General features: G+C 43.7%; 1 protein-coding gene across 3 annotated transcripts in view; it reads right to left on the bottom strand.

The window, feature by feature from the left end:
• Positions 1 to 1,525: 1,525 nt before the first annotated feature.
• atp11a (ATPase phospholipid transporting 11A) overlaps positions 1,526 to 14,271 on the bottom strand; it is a 117,498-nt gene continuing 104,752 nt past the window's right edge. Inside the window, exons 25-29 of one of the 3 annotated variants that reach the window (XM_052499513.1) lie at positions 12,897 to 12,962; positions 10,497 to 10,600; positions 9,266 to 9,431; positions 6,756 to 6,861; positions 4,338 to 4,481 (exon numbers count right to left, since the gene is read on the bottom strand). In XM_052499513.1, coding sequence (XP_052355473.1) covers positions 6,766 to 6,861; positions 9,266 to 9,431; positions 10,497 to 10,600; positions 12,897 to 12,962 — 432 coding nt within the window. In that variant the 3' untranslated portion in view covers positions 4,338 to 4,481; positions 6,756 to 6,765. Of the gene's footprint in view, positions 4,482 to 6,755; positions 6,862 to 7,167; positions 7,266 to 9,265; positions 9,432 to 10,496; positions 10,601 to 12,896; positions 12,963 to 14,271 lie in introns of all 3 variants that reach the window. The other 2 variants (XM_052499514.1, XM_052499512.1) reach the window with 2 other exon arrangements.

The following is a 14,271-nucleotide window of genomic DNA, read 5'->3' on the forward strand; positions in this document are numbered from 1 at the left end:
ACCATAGTCAATGGCATTCAAAGTATCTTTAAAAACAAACCCATATTTCATGCGAGAAACATGTATTATGTCAGTGCAGGAACACAGAAGAGACAATTGTAATTGGATATCTTAGTATATTAATTGACAGAAAGCAGAATTGTAAAGCTATATTGTTTCATTTGCGTGATGTCTCTCTTCCCCGTGACAGCTGCAAAGATGGTGGCTAGATTAAGATAGTTCACTCAGGCTGTTTACCGTTGGAAAAAAAAGTAAGAAAACAGGATTTTTCTAAGATGTACAAAAATACCTAAATGAGAGAATTCTGATCAGAACAGGGTCGCTGCCTGAAAAACACTACATTCTTACTACGTGTCAGTATTTGGTGATCATTTCCGTTCTGGATCACGGAAACGTTGATGTACTGCAGTGGTTTGTCCAACATAATTCTAACAGCAACAAGCCAGCTCACAGTTGAACACGTGGGAGTTTTGTTCAATAGCATCCATCCTTGTTTGCTGATATTACTAAGATCCTAAAACACAGATATGTCATAATGACAGGCTTTAAGGAGTAGGCTTCATATACATTCAATATTCTGAAGCATAGCCAGCATCACCTACATGACTAAAACAGTCAAATGCACATACTCTCTCTTTCTCCATCTTTCTGAGGGGTTGTCGCTCACAAAACCAACATTTTCCTCCAAACCAACTGATTATTGAGTTGAGCTCTAGGCATTTTCAAACAGGAAACCTAACAGAGACAAAATGCTACACAGAATATCAAACAAAGAATATCAATACAATCAATTCTAGACAACACAGTCAACTTATAATAGCGTAGTTTGCTTCAAGTTTTCAAGCTTTTATGGAATAGGTTTCGACTGGACTAGACCTCAAAGCAATTAAGAGAGATATTTCAGTTTGGAGAGTATTGAACTGTCAGAGAAAGAGAAGTTATGATTGTTTGATTCATAAACTCACAGAGAAGCTCATTACATTCAGTGGTATGACAGAGGCAGAGCAAACAAGTCAGTCAACATTATAAACACCCTAAACAACTGTCTAAGTACCAGTCTCATTCATCCTCTAACTAATGAACAGATGACCACAGAAGTGCTGATAAAAACACTAGTTCTCACCATTTTTGGAGTCATCCACTTCCTTACAGCCAGTCACTCATCATTTAGTCATCCACTTCCTTACAGCCAGTCACTCATCATTTAGTCATCCACTTCCTTACAGCCGGTCACTCATCATTTAGTCATCCATTGTAATCATTCATTCATGAATCATTCACTAATTCATTCATTATTTGTAAAACCTTGTCATAGCAATGTCCAGTGTTATAGTTCTGACTGTGGTGTAATGTCCAGTATTATAGTTCTGACTATGGTGTAATGTCCAGTGTTATAGTTCTGACTGTGGTGTAATGTTCAGTGTTATAGTTCTGACTGTGGTGTAATGTCCAGTGTTATAGTTCTGACTGTGGTGTAATGTCCAGTGTTATAGTTCTGACTGTGGTGTAATGTCCAGTATTATAGTTCTGACTGTGGTGTAATGTCCAGTGTTATAGTTCTGACTGTGGTGTAATGTCCAGTGTTATAGTTCTGACTGTGGTGTAATGTCCAGTGTTATAGTTCTGACTGTGGTGTAATGTCCAGTATTATAGTTCTGACTGTGGTGTAATGTCCAGTGTTATAGTTCTGACTGTGGTGTAATGTCCAGTGTTATAGTTCTGATTGTGGTGTAATGTCCAGTATTATAGTTCTGACTGTGGTGTAATGTCCAGTATTATAGTTCTGACTGTGGTGTAATGTCCAGTGTTATAGTTCTGACTGTGGTGTGATGTCCAGTGTAATAGTTCTGACTGTGGTGTAATGTCCAGTATTATAGTTCTGACTGTGGTATAATGTTTAGTGTCTTTACATTACAGTGAAGATTAATAATACCACCTAATAACAGACGACCATCTTAAATATCATTGCTGCTTTCAATGAAACAGATATCTGCACACACACACACACACACACACACACACACACACACACACACACACACACACACACACACACACACACACACACACACACACACACACACACACACACACACACACACACACACACACACACATACTGTGTATTACAACATCCCTTTCTATATATGGGACATCAATATACTTTTGTTCCTCTTGGTTTGAACAGATCCCACAATACACCACAGGACCACAAGAAATCTAAATGTGTCTAGAAAAACCTTGGTTTTGGTACAGTCCCCCCTCCATCTCCCTTTCTCGTTCTCTCTCCTTACACCCACAACACAGACTGTGTTCTTAGGAGACGGATGGAGGGATGCATGACCGGATGAAGGAGTGAATGGATGAATGGATGAGAGGAGGAGTGGAGGATGAGAGGAGGCGGCAGTGAGGAGGAGGAGATGTAGTGAGGCTCGAGAGGACAGATCCACACGAGCATCACTTCAAAAGGAACAAGTGGAGAAATGGTAGAGGTAAAAAAAACACATGAAGAAAGAAAATGAAACATAAAAGCATCAGAGAGGATCTGAGGGAGGGAGAGAGCACACAGTGACAGATGAGATGTTAAGACCCCTGACAGACTCTTGTGATAGAATTATAACACTCTTATAACACCTTCATGAGGCTCTCACGCATCGTGTGAGACTTCTATGGGTATGTTCTATATTATTTATGCCAAGGGACAGAGCAAAGCAGCTGAGCATAATGTCTACATTCTACATGTTGTATTTCTGTAACAGAGATCCACTGCTCTTAAAGGCTTCAGATCTGAGTGTGAGAGATGTTAGATATCTACATGGACAACGTTAAAGCCCAGAAACAAAATAGGTTCTCTCTCCTATCTAATACTGTCCACCAATCCTGGTGTGGTGTAAGGCAGAATTTCTCTTCCTCTGTCCCACCCAGTCTCAGTGTAAGGCAATAACCAGCAAGGCAAGCCATTGAAAAAGTATTTTCTGAGCCTTTTTTCTGAGCCTTTGGTTCCAGACTACTGTGTATTTCAAAGGAAACACTGTGTAGATGTTAAGGCGGAAAAGGATTCCCATGCATACTGGTTTCCCACTGTGGGTCCTTAGCACTACGTGAGGCAGGATGCCTCAGCTTCCATGTCAGGAAATGGGACGGTTACAAGGGGGAATGGAGGTATAATCACATCACTCCACAGTAGACACAAGGACAGTCTATGACACGGGATACTACACACACAGAACTGTCTCTAGTCCAGTAGAGATAAACCACTATCACGGCCTAGCCACTTACAACTGAAATGGAAAAGACTAGTGTCTTATGGCGTGTTCCTGGATAAGACATATGCACAGAGGCAACACCAGTTTGTTCTATAGAAAGCAGGACAGAAAGAGAGAGGAAGAGAGGAAAAGACAAAAGAAAAACAGGAAAGTGTGGTCAGTTAAAGCACATGCAATACCTCTGAACATCTTCCATTCATACTAGGCATCCCTGCTTTATGACACTTCAAATGACATCATCACTGACAGACAGTTGACAGTCGGCAGGGAGATATGGGGGAGTGACATGTTTCATGACAAACACTTTAAATGACATCATCACTGACAGACAGCTGACAGTCGGCAGGGAGATATGGGGGAGTGACATGTTTCATGACAAACACTTTAAATGACATCATCACTGACAGACAGTTGACAGTCGGCAGGGAGATATGGGGGAGTGACATCCTTCATGACAAACACTTTAAATGACATCATCACTGACAGACAGTTGACAGTCGGCAGGGAGATATGGGGGAGTGACATGTTTCATGACAAACACTTTAAATGACATCATCACTGACAGACAGTTGACAGACAGATACGGGGGAGTGACACACACACACACACACACTGCAGGGTGGGTCTGAGGGTTCGGACCCACAGTAAACATTAATGGGTGGAGCCAAGGCCCTTTCCACCAATCCACAGGCACTGCTTGCCTGGAGCCAAGTCTGTTCAGTTCACTCAGCTCCTTGTGCTAAACACAACACAGCCGTAGGACTGTGGATCATGTGGATCGTCCTTCTGTGTGTATTTGGTGTTTGTTTGCTTTTTCACAATGACATTGGTAACTGTACGCGTCTAGATTAGGTATCTATTGTCTAGAGGACAGATTGTTCCAGTGGTCAATTGCTCAACACTGAAATCTTGGTCTAGACTTCCAGTCTAAATCAGACTAAACTCCACTCTAGACTACACCGAGGTCTCAGGCCCTGCCCCATTGTGGGCGTAGCCAGCCCCAGAGTGACGGGAGTTGCCGGCGAATCGGAGGAGTGGGGTGAAAGTGTAGTAGTCGGGCCCGCTCCTCCAGTGGGTGAACATAAGTTTTTTGGTGAAGGGTTCAGACCTTCTGGGAATGGGGTTCTGGTGGTCGGCCCTCCTGCGCGTGGGCGCGTGGAGAGATGCCAGCGGGGTGAACTCCGATAGCTGGCCGTTATACAGCTTGTCTGCATTCTGTAAGGGAGGGATGGAGAGATGGGAGGAGAGAGAGGAAAGAGGGAGAGAACAGAGGAGTTATTATCTGGATCAAGGGAAGTGGTAGCCAATTCAGGTCCTCAAAGGTGTGGTGTGTGAAGGGTTTTGTTCCAGCACAGCATTCACCTGATTCAACCATTTCAACTTATTGTGGTCTTTAATTTAAAAAACATTTGATTTAATCCAGTGAGTCTAAACTGGGTAGGAACAAAAGCCTGCATACGACACTCTGCTGTCTGCCAGAACCAGGATTGACCACATGGTGGACCCAGAAGACGACAAACCCCACCACTACCCCTACCCCAAAACCACATCAACACAAACACACCAGACCCTGTTAGCAAAAGATGTCAGGGAGCAAAACATAAGCAAACTGAAGAAGTGAACGGTCGGTCAAAGCATGCAGCATGTCCTCAGAGAACATCACGGTGAATACGGCTGTTCAGTCTCAGACAAACACTCTGCCGAGCTTATAACTGGACTCACTGAACATCAATCAAACCTATTGTGGATTTGTGAAAGCTAGATTCTAAACCTCGCTTTCACCTATCCAGCCAAACACAATTCAGTGCTTACTACCTCTAGGTGGAGGAACAAATTCAGGATGTATTCGAAATGTATAGGAACAGGGCCCAAGCCAGACCATATGGTGTTAGGCAGGGGAGGGAGATCCTAGCAGTATGATCCTTCTGCTTAACTCAGTTGGGACTTTGGGATAGATTGAGAATTGGTCTGGTCAGGAGTCTAGCCTCACAGGCTAAACAGACGGACTACATGGTTTAATTAAGGAGAGGTCTGGCCCAGAGACTTAGTATGCTACAGGGGAGCCACGCATCTCCTGACATCCTACTCATTTAGCTGATGCCGATTGTGTTACCTTGAGCTCGTTACTAAAAACAGACTGCAGTACCTTCTGTAAACACTGGAGGGGGTAAGTGCTCTACTTTAAAATAGTACTTGTTCCGCTGTCACAAAACAATTGCTATGGCAATGATAAATGTATTCAGCGTTCAAAAAGAGAATGACACCTATTTGATATGTTTAACTAGTTGTGATAGCTTTACCATTTCATTCATTCATTAGGGTAATGAACAACTCTTAGACTGACTCTTAGACTGATGGCATAATGCTTAAAACTTAATCTGGGACTAGACAGCTTGTCAGTGTTCCACACATAGAGTGGGGTGAATGGCTGGGTGAAGAGTGGGGTGAATGGCTGTGTGAAGAGTGGGGTGAAGGGCTGTGTGAAGAGTGGGGTGAAGGGCTGGGTGAAGAGTGGGGTGAAGGGCTGTGTGAAGAGTGGGGTGAAGGGCTGGGTGAAGAGTGGGGTGAAGGGCTGGGTGAAGAGTGGGGTGAAGGGCTGGGTGAAGAGTGGGGTGAAGGGCTGTGTGAAGAGTGGGGTGAAGGGCTGGGTGAAGAGTGGGGTGAAGAGTGGCGTGAAGGGTGAAGAGTGGGGTGAAGAGTGAGGTGAAGTGTGAAGTGCGGAGTGAAGAATGTGGTGAAGAGTGGGATGAAGAGTGGGGTGAAGTGTGCGGTGAAGAGTGTGGTGAAGGGCTGGGGGGTTGGTTGGTCTCTGACAGTTGGATTTGCTTTGTTTTGTCTTCACCAGAACACTGTGACTTTATGGTATAGACACACAGACACATATTAATTTTTACAGGTTTTCCTCTCGTCAGCATTTCCTTAGATGAACTGGTGCACTAACACAGGGTGTGTGTGTGTGAGTGTGTGTGTATGTGTCTATACCATAAAGTCACACCCCACTCTTTTTTAATTTGACCTTTATTTAACTAGGCAAGTCAGTTAAGAACAAATCCTTATTTTCAATGACAGCCTAGGAACAGTGGGGGTTAACTGCCTGTTCAGGGGCAGAATGACAGATTTGTACCTTGTCAGCTCAGGGATATGAACTTGCAACCTTTCAGTTACTAGTCCAGCGCTCATACCACTAGGCCACCCTGCCGGCTACCCTGCCGGCCCATATTTCTCTTCACCCAGCCATTCACCCCACTCTTCACCCATCTCTTCACCCCACTCTTCACACAGCCCTTCACCCCACTCTTCACCCCACTCTTCACACAGCCCTTCACCCATCTCTTCACCCCACTCTTCACCCCACTTTTCACCACACTCTTCACCCCACTCTTCACACAGCCCTTCACCCCAATCTTCACCCATCTCTTCACCCCACTCTTCACCCCACTTTTCACCACACTCTTCACCACACTCAGAGTCGGTTCCTCCTGTCTTTACCGTGGTGAGGCTAGGCCTCTGAGGTGGACAGGGCAACCCCCCCATCTAGCAGGGAGTCCCGGCTGTAGGTCATAACTCCATCAAAGTTTCTATCAGCTCTCATTCGCTGTGGACAGCAAGATACACACGCTCAACACACATAGATCTAAACACACACACACTCAACATAGATAGATCTGCACAAACACACACTTGCCATTTTGAAGGGGCTTCAAATATCTGTTTCATGTCAGATACGTTGTTTCTGTATTTATGAATGAGCATTTTAACCAACGCTCTTTCAAGGTACACTTAATGCACGGCATGGACATGCAAGTCAACAGGCACCTGTAAGCATTCACCACTACATGTCCATGCAGAGACACAGAGGGAGGAGAGGGCATGCGGATAGGTTGAGAGAGGGTCACCTGACCTCCTAGTCAGGTGGTTGGGTTAGAAACTGAGTCTGCTTGAAGTCTGGGAGAGCATAAAGATGGTGGACTGCTCAGAGGTAAGACATGGCCGCTTTGTCTGCCGTTCCCAAGGAGACAGGTCAGAGGGGTCAGAGGGTAGAGGTTAAAGGTCACACAGACCAGTAGAGAGGGCAGGCAGGGACAGAGGAGAGGAGAGAAGGGTTAAAAGGAACACTTTGTATCTTAAAAAAACACTTGATGTTCACCATCAATCACTATTTCAGGAAGAGGAATTAGAAGGGTGTTGGAAGCTCTTCCGGGTCATGGGGAGGTGAACCGAGGTCAGTAGGGAGAGGTCAGGGGAATCACTGCACACAGTAGAGACAAATGGCTCATTCAGTAGTGAGAGAAATGACAGACATACAACTCTCAGCCTTTCAGAATGGGTAACAGGTTATACAGTGTTTCCCTCCAGATGAGTTGTTTGAGAAGAAGAAGTGAACACTACACACTGATTCAACAGCTCACTTACTTGAAGAAGACCTGGAATATATCCACACGCAGCATACAGCTAAAGTCACGGTGATACATATATATATGATATACCGTATATACAGAATGCACATTTAATCCTCTGATTTTAAACATACAACCAAGAAGTCGACCGATTAATCGGAATGGCCGATTAATTAGGGACGATTTCAAGTTTTCATAACAATCGGAAAACGGTATTTTTGGGCGCCGATTTGCCGATTTAAAAACAATATATATTTCTTTTTTTTACACACCTTTATTTAATATTTATTTAACTAGGCAAGTCAGTTAAGAACACATTCTTATTTACAATGACGGGCTAGGAACAGTGGGTTAACTGCCTCGTTCAGGCGCAGAATGACAGATTTTCACCTTGTCAGCTCTGGGGATCCAATCTTGCAACCTCACAGTTAACTAGTCCAACGCAATAACGACCGTTGCACTCCACAAGGAGACTGACTGCCTGTTATGCGAATGCAGTAAGCCAAGGTAAATTGCTAGTTGGCATTAAACTTATCTTATAAAAAACAATCAATCATTCATAATCACTAGTTAACTACACATGGTTGATGATATTACTAGTTTATCTAGCGTGTCCTGCTTTGCGTATAATCTGACTGAGCATATAAGCATACAAGTATTTAAGCATCTGACTGACCGGTGCAAGTAAACATGAATTCAAACAGCACTTTTGTGCGTCAGGCATTGCGCTGTTTATGACGTCAAGCCTATCAACTCCCGAGATGAGGCCGGTGTAACCGAAGTGAAATGGCTAGCTAGTTAGCACGCACTAATAGCGTTTCAAACGTCACTCGCTGTGAGCCTTGGGGTGGTTGTTTCCCTTGCTCTGCATGGGTAACGCTGCTTCGAGGGTGGCTGTTGTGTTGCTGGTTCGAGCCCAGGGAGGAGCGAGGAGAGGGATGGAAGCTATACTGTTACACTGGCAATACTAAAGTGCCTATAAGAACATCCAATAGTCAGGTTGGATGTTAATGAAATACAAATGGTATAGAGGGAAATAGTCATATAATTCCTATAATAACTACAACCTAAAACTTCTTACCTGGGAATATTGAAGACTCGTGTTAAAAGGAACCACCAGCTTTCATATGTTCTCATGTTCTGAGCAAGGAACTGAAACATTAGCTTTCTTACATGGCACATATTGTATTTTACTTTCTTCTCCAACACATTGTTTTTGCATTATTTAAAACAAATTGAACATGTTTCATTATTTATTTGAGGCTAAATTCATTTTATTGATGTATTTTATTAAGTTAAAATAAGTGTTCATTCAATATTGTTGGAATTGTCATTATTACAAATACATTTTTTTCAAAAATTAAATCGGCCGATTAATCGGTACCGGCCTTTTTGGACCTCCAATAATCGGCATCGGCGTTGAAAAATCATAATCGGTCGACCTCTAGGGTGTATGCAAATGTAAGCATGTACTTCTGTGCATAATGTGTGTGTGTGTGTGTGTGTGTGTGTGTGTGTGTGTGTGTGTGTGTGTGTGTGTGTGTGTGTGTGTGTGTGTGTGTGTGTGTGTGTGTGTGTGTGTGTGTGTGTGTGCTCGCCCACCTGGATGCGTTCTGTGGTGGTGGGCCACAGGGCCCTGCAGACAACCTTCTTAACCACGTCAGGCAGCAAACTGATGACGATGAGCAGGATGATGCTGAGCCAGGCCGGACCGCTGGACAACATCTGAATAAACACATAGTACATCCTCTGGTAGTTCAGGAAGGGCCTGGGGAGAGGAGAAAGGATCTAATTATTATACATCTAGAACCTCTCAATGAACACATAGTACATCCTCTGGTAGTTCAGGATGGGTCTGGAGAGAGGAGAGAGGATCTAGTTATTATACATCTAGAACCTCTCAATGAACACATAGTACATCCTCTGGTAGTTCAGGATGGGTCTGGAGAGAGGAGAGAGGATCTAGTTATTATACATCTAGAACCTCTCAATGAACACATAGTACATCCTCTGGTAGTTCAGGATGGGTCTGGAGAGAGGAGAGAGGATCAATGAACACATAGTACAACCTCTGGTAGTTCAGGATGGGTCTGAGAGAGGAGAGAGGATCTAGTTATTATACACCTAGAACCTCTCATGGGTCTGGAGAGAGGAGAGAGGATCTAGTTATTATACATCTAGAACCTCTCAATGAACACATAGTACATCCTCTGGTAGTTCTGGATCAATGAACACATAGTACAACCTCTGGTAGTTCAGGATGGGTCTGAGAGAGGAGAGAGGATCTAGTTATTATACACCTAGAACCTCTCATGGGTCTGGAGAGAGGAGAGAGGATCTAGTTATTATACATCTAGAACCTCTCAATGAACACATAGTACATCCTCTGGTAGTTCAGGATAGGTCTGGAGAGAGGAGAGAGGATCAATGAACACATAGTACAACCTCTGGTAGTTCAGGATGGGTCTGAGAGAGGAGAGAGGATCTAGTTATTATACACCTAGAACCTCTCATGGGTCTGGAGAGAGGAGAGAGGATCTAGTTATTATACATCTAGAACCTCTCAATGAACACATAGTACATCCTCTGGTAGTTCAGGATAGGTCTGAGAGAGGAGAGAGGATCTAGTTATTATACACCTAGAACCTCTCATGGGTCTAGAGAGGATCTAGTTATTATACATCTAGAACCTCTCAATGAACACTCCTGGTAGGGAGACCGAGAAGACAATATCTATTTCACCTATATTTATGTTTATAAAATCTGCATAAACACATAGTACTTCCCCTGGTAACATGGATAACAGAAAACAATAAGATATACTAATACATACCAAATGATGCCTCCCCATAGCAGAGAGAAGATGACGAAGAAAAGCAGCGAGCCCCAGATGACAAAGTGGTTGATCCACGTCCAGTAGTGTGTGTCCAGGGCGAGCTGTGAGATGGAGAGCGACAGAGACAGAGAGAGACACAGAGAAAGAGAGAAAGAGAGAGAGAGAAAGAGAGAAAGAGAGACAGAGAGAGAGAGAGAGAGAGAGAGAGAGAGAGAGAGAGAGAGAGAGAGAGAGAGAGAGAGAGAGAGAGAGAGAGAGAGAGAGAGAGAGAGAGAGAGAAAGAGGGGGGGAGAGAGAGAGACAGAAAGAGAGAGAGACAGAAAGAGAGGTGGAGAAAGACCATCGAATGGTAATTAATTCAAAACAGTAGAATTCACTCTAATATCGAGTCCCTTTAACATCTAGCATAAAGTAGTGACTTAGAGGTAGGGATGAGTAGGATGTTACTGTAAAGTAGTGCCTTAGCGGTGGTGATGGGTAGGATGTTACTGTAAAGTAGTGCCTTAGCGGTGGTGATGGGTAGGATGTTACTGTAAAGTAGTGCCTTAGCGGTGGTGATGGGTAGGATGTTACTGTAAAGTAGTGCCTTAGCGTTAGTGATGAGTAGGATGTTACTGTAAAGTGTGTGAGTGATGAGTAGGATGTTACTGTAAAGTAGTGCCTTAGCGGTGGTGATGGGTAGGATGTTACTGTAAAGTAGTGCCTTAGCAGTGGTGTTGGGTAGGATGTTACTGTAAAGTAGTGCCTTAGCGGTAGTGATGGGTAGGATGTTACTGAACGGTAGTGATGAGTAGGATGTTACTGTAAAGTCGTGCCTTAGCGGTAGTGATGAGTAGGATGTAACTGTAAAGTAGTGCCTTAGCGGTGGTGATGGGTAGGCTGTTACTGTAAACAGTGCCTTAGCGGTGGTGATGGGTAGGATGTTACTGTAAAAAGCAGTGGTGATTGGTAGGATGTTACTGTAAAGTAGTGCCTTAGCGGTAGTGATGGGTAGGATGTTACTGTAAAGTTGTGCCTTAGCGGTGGTGATGGGTAGGATGTTACTGTAAAGTAGTGCCTTAGCAGTAGTGATGAGTAGGATGTTACTGTAAAGTAGTGCCTTAGCAGTGGTGATGGGTAGGATGTTACTGTAAAGTAGTGCCTTAGCGGTGGTGATGGGTAGGATGTTACTGTAAAGTAGTGCCTTAGCGGTGGTGATGAGTAGGAGGTTACTGTAAAGTAGTGCCTTAGCGGTGGTGATGAGTAAGATGTTACTGTAAAGTAGTGCCTTAGCGTTAGTGATGAGTAGGATGTTACAGTGCCTTAGCGGTAGTGATGAGTAGGATGTTACTGTAAAGTAGTGCCTTAGCGGTGGTGATGGGTAGGATGTTACTGTAAAGTAGTGCCTTAGCAGTGGTGTTGGGTAGGATGTTACAGTGCCTTAGCGGTAGTGATGGGTAGGATGTTACTGAACGGTAGTGATGAGTAGGATGTTACTGTAAAGTCGTGCCTTAGCGGTAGTGATGAGTAGGATGTAACTGTAAAGTAGTGCCTTAGCGGTGGTGATGGGTAGGCTGTTACTGTAAAGTAGTGCCTTAGCGGTGGTGATGGGTAGGATGTTACTGTAAAGTAGTGCCTTAGCAGTGGTGATTGGTAGGATGTTACTGTAAAGTAGTGCCTTAGCGATAGTGATGGGTAGGATGTTACTGTAAAGTTGTGCCTTAGCGGTGGTGATGGGTAGGATGTTACTGTAAAGTAGTGCCTTAGCGGTAGTGATGAGTAGGATGTTACTGTAAAGTAGTGCCTTAGCAGTGGTGATGGGTAGGCTGTTACTGTAAAGTAGTGCCTTAGCGGTGGTGATGGGTAGGATGTTACTGTAAAGTAGTGCCTTAGCGGTGGTGATGGGTAGGATGTTACTGTAAAGTAGTGCCGTAGCGGTGGTGATGGGTAGGATGTTACTGTAAAGTAGTGCCTTAGCGGTGGTGATGGGTAGGATGTTACTGTAAAGTAGTGCCTTAGCGGTGGTGATGGGTAGGATGTTACTGTAAAGTAGTGCCTTAGCGGTGGTGATGGGCAGGATGTTACTGTAAAGCAGTGCCTTAGCGGTGGTGATGGGTAGGATGTTACTGTAAAGTAGTGCCTTAGCGGTGGTGATGGGTAGGATGTTACTGTAAAGTAGTGCCTTAGCGGTGGTGATGGGTAGGATGTTACTGTAAAGTAGTGCCTTAGCGGTGGTGATGGGTAGGATGTTCCTGTAAAGTAGTGCCTTAGCGGTGGTGATGGGTAGGATGTTACTGTAAAGTAGTGCCTTAGCGGTAGTGATGAGTAGGATGTTACTGTAAAGTAGTGCCTTAGCGGTGGTGATGGGTAGGATGTTACAGTGACTTAGCGGTGGTGATGGGTAGGATGTTACTGTACCTTTAAGGTGACTGTGAACACCAGCACAGTGAAGACCAGCGTCCCAAACGTCCAGTTACCAAACATCTGTGGAGAGGAAGGTATTACAGAGAGAAATCACACTATTAGACATGCAGCCATTTCAGAGGACAGTATGCTACTGTAATTACAGTCAGCCTTGACTAACTACATATCCTTTGCATTACTACATATGTTTGTTGCTATGTTTAGCTTTTTAAATGAGCAATTATCCAGGATTAATCAATACAAAAATCACACAGTTTAGTTGTATTTTCCAGAGATGTTTTTTTCATTCAGTTATATGAAGTCAAACCAGTGCAGAGATGGAAAATGGATATTAAACTATTTTCAAGCTGCTTCAAACAACAACAATATGTGCACTATTTCTCTTAGTTCTGTATTTAAAGTACAGAATAACCTGAAATTACCTACATGTGTCTCTAAAATAAATATTCTTTACAAATAAAACATGTTCTGTACGTTCAAATAGCTTGTGATGTTGATGGAATGCTAATACCCAAACCAATGGTGATGAGGGTCAACAACATGAAGTTACCTACCAATACATAAACCCACCTGCTTTCCTCAAGAGGGCTTAAAGGGACAATTACCCCCAATGTATGAATACACCTGACAAACTTTGACTGAGGGAGAACTATCCTTTTAACAGTCAAAATGAGCTGCTTCTTTAAAACTACTGCAAGGGCCAATGAAATGCAGTGATAGAAGAGAACCTTGAAAAACAGACTCCTTCTGTCTCTGTGTTGTTTATACTTCCTGTTTTCACCCTTTCCTTTTATCTGCTAAATATTCCACCAAAACAATAAGTTAGATAGAAGTCTAGTCTGCCCACATACGGTCATTTTGTTATGAAATATCAACCTGACATGTCCTATACAACAATATCCGTCAAATGTACTTGGCCATTAATTTCCTTTGTCACATACTGTAGTCTATAGTGTACGGGTCTTACAGTCTTCAGCCTTGTGTTCTGACAGGAGATGACATCTTAGAGTAGGGGTAGCCAATCCTGGTCCTGGAGGGTTGCAGCGTGTACAGGCTTTCGTTCCAGCCCAGCTCTAACACACCAGATCAATTGTGTTATAGATCAATACCATTTGTTGATTATCTACAACAGGTGTGTTAAAGCTGGGCGGACACAAAACCCTGACCTAAAGACTCAATATGAGCCGTTCCCTACCACCCTTCATGGTGGATGTCTACTAGCAGAAACCACTGTTGTACCGGATACACAAACAACATGAGGAAGTCTGGACTACGGAAACTACACAACGAGACAAGAGTGGAGTTGGAGTATGGGTTTACTATTACTACACGGATATACCTACAGCTCATTGGCCTATACAGGCAGTAG

This window comes from Oncorhynchus keta, chromosome 37 (assembly GCF_023373465.1).
Source record: "Oncorhynchus keta strain PuntledgeMale-10-30-2019 chromosome 37, Oket_V2, whole genome shotgun sequence".
Lineage (NCBI taxonomy): Eukaryota > Metazoa > Chordata > Actinopteri > Salmoniformes > Salmonidae > Oncorhynchus > Oncorhynchus keta.